Genomic DNA, 14,837 nt, shown 5'->3' with positions numbered 1-14,837 from the left:
TCCCCGCGCTGTTCAGGCAGGTGCGTGCGCAGCTGGACTGAACGCCGTGGAATGGTTGCCCCGCCCACTCGCCTCCAGACTGTTGCCAATCTCCCGGTGGATGAGACAAAGACACAAAATGCAGTCGTACAACCTGAGGGCTGCTTATTATTATGAAGTTGGGCAAAAAAAGAGCACCTGAATAGAATTGCCTCATAAATCACCTTTATGTAGACCTGTTCTATTTCCTTTAAAAAAAGTATATATTAAAGTTTCAGGGGGGAAAAAGAATAAAATCATATGGAACAACAACTTATAAAGCGTACATGTTTCTTGATAATTTTCACTAACTTCATTCCACTAATTCTTTGGATACATGCATAATTTCTACACAATATTCTATATCCACCGGCTTGCATTGGGACCGGCTTGCATTGCATTGAGATATAGTGGTATGCCCCAGAGAGTATCGTTTAGAGATGATGTACGCTAAGAATTAGTACAAAACCACAAATAATTGGGACTGGTGCATAAACCAACTATCGTAATATATTTATTAGGAATTACTGATGTAGTGTCAGTGAAAATGATCAAGAAATAAAACATATAGACATAGAGGTAATTTATGGGATAACTCCTTTCAGGTGCCCTTTTTTGTCCTTGTAAGATAAACTGTGCAGAATCTATTCCCTATGTTTTTCATTGTCCCTCTTATACAGTTATTCAGACCAACCTGCTGGCAGGGGATGATGGGAACTGTAGTCCATAACATCTGGAGGGCCACCAGTTTGACATCTGTGTATTAGAGCCTCTATTAGTTAATGAGGACCTTTCGGATTCCATAAAAAGCACCTTCCTTCCAAATAATTGCAACTTTGAAATAACTGAAATCGTCACAAATGTTTTTGTATTGCACCATAAGGTTGCGTTTGCGCAGAGTTGTGAAATGAGCCCTGCTGATGTATGTTGTTTTACCACTCTATTAATATGTTATCACTGTTCTTCCTTTTTAAAAACTTGATATGGCTCTGTTTTTACCTGCCTGATATGGCAATAAAGGATATGCTTGCTTTGTACAGAGTTATTCCTTTTGCCCCCAGCCTGAATGGTTCCTATAACATGTACCAATAATAAATACACAGGAGATCTGATCTTGTGTCTTCACCTCAACTTGTTTGACTTTGAACTGGGAACTGGGAGGTCATTATCTGAAATCCCATCTCAGTCATAGACACCCCAACAGAGGTGTAGCGAGCGTGGGACAGTCAGGGTGTGTGCCACGTGCCATGAGGGGGCGCCCTCAGCTGCCCTTCCCTGACCCCGCCAAAGACTCCGCTGCTCCTCCCCAGACAGATTGCTCTTTAAAGTGCAGGCTCCGCCTCCAAAGTCTATGTAACCCCCATGCTCAGAATGGGTTGTCCCAGAAAGGGGTGGAGACTGAAAGCTGCAGAGCTCATGTAGTTTGGAGGAGACAAGGCTACCAGACTCGGACCTTGATTGGTATAAGCCCTTGACACCTTGTTAAGGGTTTTTGTGGTTGTAATGGGTGAGAGTTCTCCTGGAAACTTTCATCAGGTTGAATCCTGTTCACACCAAGCCCTTGGAGTCTTCAGGAGCCAACCCACTTGCAAAGAAGAATTGGACTTGGCAGTATCAGTAGACTGTAACTAGAAGGACTTGAAAATGCAACCTGAACAGGACCTTGAAGTGTGACGTTAAATGTTGATGTTGGATGTTATATGTTAAGAAAGTAAACCATTTTGTTTTTAAAAATTGTTGTTGCAAACTCATTCCAAGTTCTGCCCCGCAGAACCCACAAGCTGAGGTTACATCTACATGCCCGTTAGAGGCAGAACCTACAGTCTAAAGATGGACCCAGCCTGGCCAAGCCCAGCTTCGAACTGTGAGCTTAGCCTGGCCGAGTCCAGCTTTATAATGCTGCTGCACCCCTGAAGCTCCGCCTCTGAAGTCATGTGTGCTTTGGAGGTGGAGCCAGCAGTGTAAAGCTGGCCCAGCCAGGCTGCGGGGGGGGGGGGGATTGGAGAGGGGTGTTCAGTACTTGACCAAGGCACTGTTTTCCATAGATACCTCCCTTTCACTAAGCTGAACGGAAGCCATCAGCCATGTCTTCTGGTCGGCCAAGTGTTTAGCACACTCTAGGGTTGCCAACTCCAGCTTGGGAAATTCTTGGAGATTTATAGGTAGAGCTGGGGGAAGGCATAAATTTGGAAAAGGGAAGTACTCACTGGAGAGGTGATGCCATAGTTTTCACCCGCCAAAGCAGCCCTCCCCCCCCCCCGTCACCCGAGGAACTGATTTCTGTTATCCAGAGATCGGTTGTAATTCCAGGAGATCTGCAGGCCCCACCTGGAAGTTGGCATCCCTAGAACATCCCCTGCTACCGGGGTTCCAGGCAAATAGTAAAAAACGAGAGAGAGAGAGAGAGAGAGAGAGGCACAGTGGGGCATCATCACACACGACCTGGTGCCCTGCACTCCGTTAGGTGAGCCACAGGTCTACCATCAATGTAATATAATGCTGCAGTGTGTCGTGCGCACCTGTCATCCCTGGAGAAATGTGTAACTAGGACATTTCGAGAGGCATAAGAACAAACCAATTGCAGAGCGTTGTCCTCCCTGATTGTAACCATTATTATACTTTGAAAAACCCTGACCTGCCTTCCGTGAAGTTTAACGAGGCCAGTTGTTTTAATTATCTAGAACCTGGCTAGCTGTTATATTTATATTTATATTACATTGCCGTGCCGTTCTAACTTATGCTTATATATATTACTCCAATGGGAGAATGAAAACAATTTTTCCAAAACATTTGGTTACTGTTTGTAAAATTATAAATTTATTTTGGTTACTTAAAAGTAAATTGCTACTCCAGTGGGAGAACTAATTTTTTTTTGAAGTCTTCATTGTAGCCTGTTGGTACAAGTTTTCTTCATTTTCACTCATCCCACCTGGAAGTTGGCATCCCTAGAACATCCCCTGCTACCGGGGTTCCAGGCAAATAGTAAAAAACGAGAGAGAGAGAGAGAGAGAGAGAGAGAGAGAGAGAGAGAGAGAGAGGCACAGTGGGGCATCATCGCACACGACCTGGTGACCTGCACGCCGTTAGGTGAGCCACAGGTCTACCATAAATGTAATATAATGCTGCAGCGTGTCGTGCGCACCTGTCATCCCTGGAGAAATGTGTAACTTTGCAGGCCTGCAACCAGTGGTGGGATTTAGCCGGTTCGCACCACTTTGGCAGAACCGGTTGTTAAAAGGGTGCTTGTAAACAACCAGTTTGTTAAATTATTTGAATCCCACCACTGGAACCAGTTGTTAAATTATTTTAACAGAGGAATTCTGGCCACTGCCTGCAACCCTGTCCTTGACACCGTCACGCTTCAGCCGAGCAGGCTGTCTTTTGCTGGAGGCCTGTGGGCCTCTGTGCCAGACCATCTGTGGGAAGGAGGCCGAGGGAAGATACGTTTACAGAGAGGAAGGCTCTTGGCCCCCGCTGCGCATCTGCTTTCAACGCCTTCTACCTGTCTCCAGGATCACTCCCACTAAGAGATAAGTTTTCAGCGCTCCGGGGGTCCCAAGCATTTCGCTCTTCTTGGCCTGATCAAGGAGAAAACTCTTCTTTCTTGCAGCAGCGCTCTCTTTGTTCGGCGCACCGTTTCTATCGCTGCAAAACTGTTTGCTTCTGACCTGCCGGAGTACTTGCGGGGGGGTCAGAACAAGGAACAAAGGAGAATGACGGCTTTTGTCAAAAGCCATTTGTGAGGTCCACATTTCAGTGTCGATCCATTCAAGATGGAAGAGTCAAGACCGAAAAAAACACCAGGGATCGCCGCTCAAGAGACCGGTATGGAAACCTCAAAGCTCCCGTTGTTGCCAGAGAGTAACTGTGAAGTAGGTCGGCCTTGCGTTCCATAAGGGGAGGGGGTGAAACCTATCAAGGCTTCTACACTAGCAGCAGACAAGTTCCCTAGCAATAGCAGCTTGAGTATCCATTACTGATTGTCTCTGGACCAGGGTTCGGGGAGGCAGATAAAGACGTCCCAGAGTCGAAATAGCCTGAAAAAGCAAACAAGCTTGCCTTTAATTTGCAGCCCAACAGATTAGAATTTGACGTAGTCTGTTAATTATTTTTCCGGTGTGGTATAGTGGTTAAGAGAGGCATCTCCAATCTGCAGAACTGGATTCGATTCCCCGTTCATCCACGTGAACTGCGGACTCTAATGTAGACAAACAGATTGGATTCCCCACTCCCCCATGCAGGGGCGTACCCAGAGGTGGGATCCAGCAGGTGGTTCTCACCAGTTCCCGAGAGCGGGTTACTAATTATTTGTGTGTGCCAAGAGGGAGTTACTAATTGGGTCTGCTTTTCCGTTAGAAATTCCATTCGGTCCATCATAAAAGTCCATGTTTGACACCTATGGCGAAACGGATTAGCATGAAGGTAGAAAACGGGATAATTCCCCCTGTTGGGCTGTTTTAAAAACATGTTTTAGCAATATGGTAAAGTTCCTTGTTTAAGGAAAGTATCCTTCTTTTGATTTCTAGAAACACAATTAAGTATTTGAAAGTATTAAGTATTTGACAGGCAGTCAATTAGAGGAGAAGTAGTTGTTTCTGTTGGCAGTAGACGATAGGACTTGCTATAATGAGTTTAAATTATGGACAGAAAGATACCAGCTGAAAATTAGGAACTTTTTTGTTTACAGTAAGAGTTTTTTACAGTAACAGAGAATTTATTAATGCCCCGCCCCCGGAATGCCCGGCCACGCCCCCGTCGTGCCCCGCCCAGCCCCATTGGCGCTACGCCACTGTTTGAATCCCACCACCATGGGAACCTGTTACTGAGTGCTGGATCCTGCCACTGGAAGTACTGGGGGTGAACCTCATCAGATCAAATGTTCCCTGGGACATGGCCATGCATGGTCGTAATGAGGTGGAAGAGTGCGCCCCCTCCTCCTTCCCCCCAGGGCCATAATGTGATGGTGGTGACTTTGAGATGACCTGGTGCAAAAAAAGTTGTTTGGTCATGTTGGGGGGATGGGACGGAAAACTCAGATTTTGCACCTGGGTACATTTTCCCTAGATACTCTTCTGCCCTTACATGTAGCTTTCTGGGTGATCTTGGACTAGTCACAGTTCTCTCCAAACTCTCTCAGCCCCATCTATCTCGTGTGGGGGTGGGAGAGGAAAGGTAGTGTTAATTCTCTTTGAGACACTTTGCAGTAGACAAAAGCGTGGTATAAAAAAACAGATCTTCTTCTACCCACTGAAGGTTGTGGCCCTCACAGTGATGTTTGTCTCTTGCGCAAATGATAGGCTCCTTGCAGTAGCTCCGTTAGATTAGATTGCACAATGCGGCTTGCCCGCTATGGTTTGATGTTAATGTTCACTCAAGAAAGCACTGGGCATGGAAAAGTGCACCCAGCTAGGAGCCACCCCAGGAAACTGCTCAATCTTTGGCACGGGGCAGGAACTGGAGCATGAAGAGGCAGGCCTTCACACTGGACTGAAATATGCAGGCAGTCCTGTTTCTTGGTTTGGTTGGTTGGGTCTCAAAGGTTCTGGAGAGGGTCCTCTGAGACCTGGCTGGGCACATATGAGTGTGTGGCAAATGGTAGCAGGTGGTGGGAACTCACAGTTGGCACAAAGAAAGGTAGTCATGGTGACGGAGCCTCCTCTTTCACTGTATGTGTCAGCACCATGGACAGCTCTGAGAACAGGAGTTGCTCCAAGGAGCTATAGACCTTACTGCAGGCAGTGAGGCCTGGTGAGTCAAATAGGCACTTTCGCACATGCAGAATAATGCCTTTTCCATCCACTTTCAATGCACTTTGCAGCTGGGTTTTACTGTGCGGAAGAGCAAAATCCACTTGCAAACAATTGTGAAAGCGGATTGAAAGTGTATTGTCGAAGGCTTTCACGGCCGGAATCACTGGGGTGCTGTGTGGTTTCCGGGCTGCATGGCCGTGTTCTAGTAGCATTCTCTCCTGACGTTTCGCCTGCATCTGTGGCTGGCATCTTCAGAGGATCTGATAGTAGGAATGGAAAGCAAGTGGAGTATATATACTGTGAGGTCAAAAGGTGAGGCCCTCTGAATAGAGTAGCCTGGTATGTGAGTCTAAAGAAATCTGTAAACCTGAGACCAACAATGAAGATAGCAAGGTCAATAGGTGAATGGATCTGAATAGAAGTATCCTGGTCTTTGTTTCCTTTGATTGATATTGTCTATAGTTGTCCTGTGTTTGTGTGGAGCTGATTTGTCACTGCAAAGTGCATTATTGAAAGTGCATTATTTGGCATGTGCATTATTCGGATTGAAAGTGCATTATTCGGCATGTGCTAAACCTTGCATGCTTCAGAATGGGACCCATCAAGGAGGCTAGATGCTAGTTATGGGGAGAGGGAACTGGCTGGAGAACCAGACCCAAAGAATATTGTCAATGGTGTTTCCTCTGATGGGAGGAAGGACTTGTAACAATGGGTGGAACGAGATTCTTTCCTTTTGTCTGATGAATCATATATCTTTCATTTCATTAAGCAGAGACTTTTGGCTGATGAGCAGCATAAACTTACCCCCCTCTCAACAATATATTTGCTCTCCTGCCAAGCTAAGTCTACAAAATCAGTTTTGGGGGTGATGGCTCATTATTTTTATAATTCTGATTCCCCTACCCAATGTTGGGCCTTTATGCTGGCTAGAAGGATTGGAGCACCTTCCTTATGAGGAGAGGCTTCAGTGTTTGGGACTCTTTAGTTTGGAGAGGAGACGTCTGAGGGGGGATATGATTGAAGTCTATAAAATTATGCATGGGGTAGAAAATGTTGACAGAGATAAATGTTTCTCTCTTTCTCACAATACTAGAACCAGGGGGGCATCCATTGAAAATGCTGGGGGGAAGAATTAGGACTAATAAAAGGAAACACTTCTTCACACAACGTGTGATTGGTGTTTGGAATATGCTGCCACCGGAGGTGGTGATGGCCACTAACCTGGATAGCTTTAAAAGGGGCTTGGACAGATTTATGGAGGAGAAGTCGATCTCTGGCTACCAATCTTGATCCTCCTTGATCTCAGATTGCAAATGCCTTAGCAGACCTGGTGCTCAGGAGCAGGAGCAGCAGAAGGCCATTGCTTTCACATCCTGCACGTGAGCTCCCAAAGGCACCTGGTGGGCCACTGCGAATAGCAGAGAGCTGGACTAGATGGACTCTGGTCTGATCCAGCAGGCTAGTTCTTATGTTCTTATGTTAGAATGAATGCCATTCTGCCCAAGCGTGTTAGTAGGGAGATACCACCGTGTCCCGTTTCAGAAGAGTCTCTGACCATGTGGAGTGAGCAGGCCCAATTCAATCCAGCACATAGTCTTAGATTGCCTTCTTCACAAGGGGCTTTGCAGAGAACGTTTGTTACCTTAATTCCAGGCTAAAGGACTGGTCAATCGGGAGTTCCGAATTCAGTACTTATTGAATTCTCATGCCCCTGAAATCTCACTGGTGGGGCCAAAATTTTGAGCGGAAGCTTTTAAAGTTGAAGTTTTTTTAAATAGATTGTTATTTTCTCCTTTTCCTGTCAGTACTGTTTCCCATTTAATTTCTGGTCCTGCTGGCAGTAAGTGGCGTTTGTTATACAGTGGTTTTCGTTGGTAATCCGTCCGAAAAGAATCGATGAAAACCGAAACCGATGAAAACCGAGGCAAACTTTTCCATAGGAATCAATGTAAATCCAATTAATCCATTCTAGGCACTCCAAAAAACATACCCAAAACACATTTTTTGGTGAATAAACATAGTGCTTAATGCTGAAAACAGTAACAAACAATAACACTAGGACCAGCTTCAGAGCCAGTGGACCAATGTTGCCCCAGAAAACTGTCCCAAGAGGTCGGTTTCTGATGCCTCTTTAGGATTTGTCTGAAATGGGGCAAGACGTTGTCATTAAACAAGTTGCAGACACCCCCTCCCCCCCAAGTCTGGTGGAACAACTCGGTCTTACAGGCCTTGCGGAACTCACCGAGATCCCGCAGGGCCCGGACAGCTGGCAGTAGAGTTCCACCAGGCAGGGGCCAGGGCCGTAAAGGCCCTGGCCTGAGTGGAGGCCAGCCGCATAATTGAGAGAATGATCTTCAGAGAATCCTCAGGAGCAAATGCTACTAGAACACGGCCACACAGCCCGGAAACCACACAACCCCCAACTGTGGAGCTGTTCCCGAAGAGGCCATGGTCTCTACAGGTGGTCCTGCATCTGGGTGACTTCCCAGTGGAATTTGTTTCCTGTGGAACATACCACCTTCAGAAGACAGCTGGCCCTAGATCAGGTAGGACAGGGCTGGGAATACGACAGTGTTAGAACAGAACGCCACTTCTCAAATGTTTGTTTCGGTTGTCCATCTCACCAGGGCCCGGGCCGGGCTGCTACAGCTTGCCTCCGACAATCGGATTCGTCAGCCACGACTACACCCGCTTCGCCAGTCCGGCCTATTCTTTCCACCAGAGACTTAACAACAGCAGTAAGTGTTTGAAGTAAGGCTTTCTATCGGAGTTGGGAACTGCCTTAGCGAAACTCACGGAGTGTGTGTGTGTGCGTGTGTGCGCTTGTTTAATCACCACCAAACTCCCTGACCCCTTGTGAAGGCAGCAGCGCCTTGCGGTGCACAAGTTTCCACCCAAAGTGTAACACTTAGTTGGCTGGCACTGAACTGTGCTGAAGGGCATTGTACCTTAGCTGCTGGGCCTCTCGCAGCATGCAAGTCACACACTGTTCGTGATACCTATGGCCAGAGGTGGGATCCAGCAGGTTCTCCCAGGTTCCCGAGAGTAGGTTACTAATTATTTGTGTGTGCTGAGAGGGGGTTACTAATTGGTGATTTTGCCATGTGATTTTTGCCTTAGTTACGCCCCTCCTCTCAGCAGTAGCACACAGAACTTGAAGCAGTCTAGCAGGAGGTGAACCGGCGGGCGTGGCAGCCTCCGCCTGCGTGCATTCGCTTCCCGCCCAAGGACCGGTGCATTGGCTGCGTCCTTGCCACAGACCCACCCAGGAATGCCCCACCCCCAGAATGCCTGGCCACGCCCCCGTCGTGCCCCGCCCATCCCCATTGGCATTACGCCACAGTTTGAATCCCACCACCAAGGGAACCTGTTATTATATTTTTGGATCCCACCACTGCCTTGTGAATGCAGCGCCTTGTGGTGCACAAGTTTCCACCCAAAGTGTAATAGACTTAGTTGGCTGGCACTGAACTGTGCTGAAGGGCATTGTACCTTAGCCGCTGGGCCTCTCGCAGCATGCAAGTCACACACTGCTCACGATACCTATGGCTCAGCAGCAGGCTGACTCCTTGATGGTTCTGCTTGTTTCCAGTATATCTGAAAGATGCAAGTCCTGGACCATGTTACTATGTAGAACCCGAGGTCACCCGCTTTGGCAGAATCAGAGGCCCTTCTTATTCAATGCTGGCTCGACCAAAACCTCCAGGTAAGCAGGAGGCAGAGGTGGGGCATATAAGTGGCTATGAAAGAAGAGCTGCGAATGGTAAGGAGGACATACCTACGAATAAAAAGGCAAATTCCATGAGGCTAGAGATCATCAAGAAAGTAAATAAATAAATCAGGCTAGCCAATAATAAATCAGGCTAGCCGATATCATCAGATCTTGGGAGCTGGGCAGAGTCAGCCCTGTTCAATATTTGGATGAGGAACTACAGAGAAAATCCAGGGTCACTGTTTAGAGTAGGGGTGTCCAACTCCGGCGCTTCAGATGTTCATGGACTACAATTCCCATCAGCCCCTGCTGACGGGAATTGTAGTCCATGAACATCTGAAGCGCCAGAGTTGGATACCCCCGCTCTAGAGGGAGGCAATGACAAACTACCTTTGAATGACTCTTCCCTTGAAAACCCTACAAAGTCACCATAAATTGACTGTGACTTGATTGCAAAAGAAAGAAAGAAAGAAAGAAAGAAAGAAAGAAAGAAAGAAAGAAAGAAAGAAAGAAAGAAAGATTTCTTCACGCAAGGTGTGATTGCTACATCTGGTGGCAGTGGGTTCCGCAAGTCAACTAGCACTGGATGAAGCAGGGCCACTAACCTGGATAGCTTTAAAAAGGGCTTGGACAGCTTTATGGAGGAGAAGTCGATGTATGGCTACCAATCTTGATCCTCCTTGATCTGAGATTGCAAATGCCTGAGCAGACCAGGTGCTCGGGAGCAACAGCCGCAGAAGGCCCTTGCTTTCACATTCTGCATGTGAGCTCCCCAAAGTATCTGCTGGGCCACTGTGGGATGGAATCCAGCTGTCCTATGCTACAGGTACAGAACCGACTTAAAGGTCTTCCAAGCAATAAGAGGTTCTGTACCTGTAGCATAGGACAGCTGGATTCCATCCCACACATTCTCCTGAACTGCTTATCATACCAAGAACTCCGATCCAGTCTGTTATCCCAAGCCATAGACTCTATGATTGATTATACTGAATCAGATAAAATACGTTATGCCACTTTCATTGTTTACATATAATTGCTTGAAGTTTTTTTTGTCAGAAGTTTACCAAACTGAATGTAGCTGACAAACGCGAAAGAGTTGCTTTACTATTCACTTGCACAACTGGAACTGTATTTTTATACTATTGTGTATATGCCAATAAAGGCTTATTGAATTGAATTGGAGGGGCCACTGCAAGTAGCAGAGTGCTGGACTAGATGGACTCTGGTCTGATCCAGCAGGCTCTTTCTTATGAAAGAAAGAAAGAAAGAAAGAAAGAAAGAAAGAAAGAAAGAAAGAAAGAAAGAAAGAAAGAAAGAAAGAAAGAAAGAAGTAATACCCATGGTCTGCCGTATTTGGAGAATTTTGTTTGCTGCCTCTCAGAAGGGATTTCTAGAAAAAAAAATGCAGCAGAGGGTAATTGCTGCAGCCAAAATAATTATGGGGCTTGGCTGTCTGCTTTAACAAACAACACCTGGGGCTTTTTTTTAAAAAAAAGAGAGAGAAAAATAGGGTCTAAAGGGAATAAAATCAAGGCCAACAAAATTATACCTACTGTAAAGAAAAGTGGACAGTGGACTTTTCTTCCTCTCCCATAATTCTAGCTCTTAGTATTGCCCGACTGGCGATACTAAGACACAGAAGGAAGCTCTGCTTCATCCAGTGCTAGTTGACTTGCGGAACCCACTGCCACCAGATGTAGCAACAACCAATGACTTAAAGAGGTTCAAAAGGGGGGGGGGACCAAATTTATAGGAGGGTAGACCCAGAGGTGGGATCCAGCAGGTTCTCACAGGTTCCTGAGAGTAGGTTACTAATTATTTGTGTGTGCCGAGAGGGGGTTGCTAATTGGTGATTTTGCCATGCGATTTTTGCCTTAGTTCCTCTCAGCAGTAGCGCGCAGAACTGGAAGCAGTCTAGCAGGAGGTGCACCGGCATGCGTGGCAGCCTGCGCCTGCGTGCATTTGTTTCCTGCCCAAGGACCGGCGCAGCGGCTGCGTCCTTGCCACAGCCCCTCCCAGGAATGCCCCACCTCCAGAATGCCCGGCCACGCCCCCATCGTGCCACGCCCAGTTCCATTGGCGCTACGCCACAGTTTGAATCCCACCACCATAGGAACCTGTTACTAAAAATTTTGGATCCCACCACTGGGTAGACCTACCCCTGGCCATTAACCACAATAATTGATTGGGGGGGAAGGGCAAGTTCAGAGGCAGAATGCCTGCATTTGTCAGGTGGTGGTGATCTTTCAGTAGGGGAAGGGTGCTGCCGGCCAGCCATTGTTATGGACTTGCCTGTAACATCTGACTGGCCACTATTGGAAAGAGAAAACAGACAGGCCAGAGGTTTGACAAACAGGGAGAAAGGTCAATGGTGCAAATTTTATATAGAATGTTTTATTGTTCAAGTAAAAAATTCTTGAACAATGTGGCGTCGCGGTTAAGAGCAGTGGCGTAGTGGTTAAGAGCAGGTGCATTCTAATCTGGAGGAACCGGGTTTGATTCCCTGCTCTGCCACTTGAGCTGCAGAGACTTACCTGAGGAATTCAGATTAGCCTGCGCACTCCCAACACACGCCAGCTGGGTGACCTTGGGCTAGTCACGGTTCTTCAGAGCTCTCTCAGCCCCACCCACCTCACAGAGTGTTTGTTGTGAGGGGGGAAGGGCAAGGAGATTGTCAGCCCCTTTGAGTCTCCTGCAGGAGAGAAAGGGGGGATATAAATCCAAACTCTTCTTCTTCTTTATGTATTTTGCAAAAAAAAATTGGTTTTCAGCGGAATCTGCTGGTTCTTCAATATTTTTACAGTGTGAATCCAAGATCACTGACCCCAGTGGATTTAATGGCAGAGCAGAGACCTGAACGTGGTCTCCCAGCATTGTGTTGTGGTTAAGACCTGGTTAAGATCTAGAGAAAGATTCCCCATGCCTCCACGTGAGAGGCAGACTCTTATCTGATGAACTGGATTTGTTTCCCCACTCCTATACATGAAGCCTGACTTTGGGCCAGTCCCAGTTCTCTCAGAACTTTCTTAGCCCCACCTGCCTCACAAAGTGTCTGTGGTGGGGAGAAGAAGGGAAAGGAGTTCGTAAGCCACTTTGAGACTCCTTGCAGGAGAGAAAGGCAGAATATAGATCCAACATCATCATCTTCTTCCCAGATCTCTCTGATTCCTATCACATTTTTTATGCCACCCTTCTCCAAGGATCTCAGGATCAGTTATAGGATTCGCCCTTCCTCCACTTTGATCTCACAATTATATTGTAAGGTATTATAGTCCAAGAGAGAGAAAGAGAGACTGTCCCAGGACAACCCAATGTGCTCTTTGGCACAGTACACATTTTAATCCAGATCTCTTTGGAACCTTTTCGAGACCGAGTGCCCAAACTGCAACCCAAAACCCACTTATTTATCGCAAAGTGCCAACACAGCAATTTAACCTGAATACTGAGGTTTTCGTTTAGAAAAAACAGTTGGCTCCAAGGCACGCGTTACTCTGGAGTAAGCTTGGTGATAGTTGGTGGCTTTGCTTTGAAGCAACTGTACAACGCTTCGAATGGGTGAATCACGACCCTAGGAGGGTTTAGAAGCAAGCCCCCATTGCCAGCAACCGAGCTAACTCCCAGGTAAAGAATTGCGCTTTAGTTCTTCCCATGAAATCAGTGTGGTTTAACAGCACTTAACAGGGTTTATTTTATTTATCTATCTATCTATCTATCTATCTATCTATCTATCTATCTATCTATCTATCTATCTATCTATCTATCTATCTATCTATCTATCTATCTATCTATCTATCTATCTATCTATCTATCTATCTATCTATCTATCTATCTATCTATCTATCTACCGCCCTCCCCCGGAGGGCTCAGGGCGGTGAACAACAAGCATGAATAGAGCACAATAAAATCATGACTAAAATAAGTTAAATATTAATTAGTTTGGCTCTATATAAAATAAACCCCACCCCATTAAAACGCAGCACACTAAGTCAACATAACAGATGGCACCTACAATCAATCTCCTAAAAAGAGACGGGGGGGACGGTTACCTACACGTCGTGCCCAGCGGCCCAGGTCAGCCTAGATGTGGTGGGGCGATTTTCCAACACACCCCCCCCACGAACTCTGTGCATGCGTGCCCACAGAGAGGGCTCTGAATGCCACCTCTGGCACCCGTGCCACAGGTTCACCACCACTGCTGTAACCACTCACATGCTGCCTCGATCGATCCGTATCTAACAAAACAGGGCCTTGAAAAATCTAGGTTTAAGTGTATGTTTGTGTGCATTTCTCTTTAGGTCTGCCACGGACTCCTGGGCCAGGCACTTACAGCCCCGAAAGGGTCCCACCTCCATCCCAACAGAGACCACCGTCTTTCTCCTTGGGGGCCCGCACGAAGTACCGCCCGGTGGATCATGTCCCTGCCCCCAACAGCTACACCCTTCCCACACTTCTGGGCCCGCGAATCCCCAGCAAACCCTCCAGCCCCTGTTTCACGATCTCTGGACGGAACGACAAAGGCAGCTATTCCGAAGATCTGTCTCGAACACCCGGACCGGGACGCTATAGCACCACGGACCCCAACGTTTACTTGTGCCGCCTGCCAGCGTTCTCCATGCTGGGGAGACTCCGGAAGCCTTCCGGCGCCTTCCCCACCCCGGGCCCGGGAACACACAGCCCCGAAAAGGTAATAGCGCACTGGAAAAGGTCCCCTTCTTACTCCCTGGGGATTCGCCACTCGGAATACCTCATGCCCCTCATCGCAGACGCTCCAGAATGGTAGTGGAAGAGAACGTCTGGACCAAACCTCTGGGCACAACTGGTCAACCGCTGTGCTGCACAACTTGTGCATGGCAAACAGCCCGGGAGTCAGTTACCTGAACTTTCACCTGACTTGGACTCCATAGGATTTAAAACACGGGGCGGGAAAGCATAGTCAAGCATCCGTCAGGTGACAGATGATGAGATTCCAACTCCACCCCAATCTTCTGACATCCTTCTGTCCTTGAGAGCAGCAGTGGCGTAGGAGCTCGTGTATCTAATCTGGAGGAACCGGGTTGGATTCCCAGCTCTGCCGCCTGAGCTGTGGAGGCTTCTCTGGGGAATTCAGTGCCTTCCCCACACACGCCAGCTGGGTGACCTTGGGCTAGTCACAGCTTCTTGGAGCTCTCTCAGCCCCACCTACCTCACAGGGTGTTTGTTGTGAGGGGGGAAGGGCAAGGAGATTGTCAGCCCCTTTGAGTCTCCTACAGGAGAGAAAGGGGGGATATAAATCCAAACTCTTCTTCTTCTTCTTCCTGAAACCTCTGCCTGAACACAATAGCAGAGCTACAGGAGAATCTCTTGCCTCAATGGTTTCC

The 14,837-nt window shown here is 47.4% G+C and overlaps 1 protein-coding gene across 1 annotated transcript; it reads left to right on the top strand.

The window, feature by feature from the left end:
• The first annotated feature begins 3,453 nt into the window (after window positions 1-3,453).
• Window positions 3,454-14,495, top strand: ODF3L2 (outer dense fiber of sperm tails 3 like 2). Its single transcript, XM_048498661.1, has 4 exons — window positions 3,454-3,843; window positions 8,396-8,506; window positions 9,361-9,474; window positions 13,776-14,495. Exons 1-4 carry the CDS (start codon window positions 3,792-3,794, stop codon window positions 14,258-14,260), a joined length of 762 nt encoding a protein of 253 aa, XP_048354618.1. The 5' UTR covers window positions 3,454-3,791; the 3' UTR covers window positions 14,261-14,495.
• Window positions 14,496-14,837: the final 342 nt, after the last annotated feature.

The sequence above is a fragment of the Sphaerodactylus townsendi genome, linkage group LG05 (assembly GCF_021028975.2).
Source record: "Sphaerodactylus townsendi isolate TG3544 linkage group LG05, MPM_Stown_v2.3, whole genome shotgun sequence".
Lineage (NCBI taxonomy): Eukaryota > Metazoa > Chordata > Lepidosauria > Squamata > Sphaerodactylidae > Sphaerodactylus > Sphaerodactylus townsendi.
The sequence above is the reverse complement of the archived record's forward strand: the minus strand, read 5'-3'. Positions and strand labels throughout refer to the sequence as shown.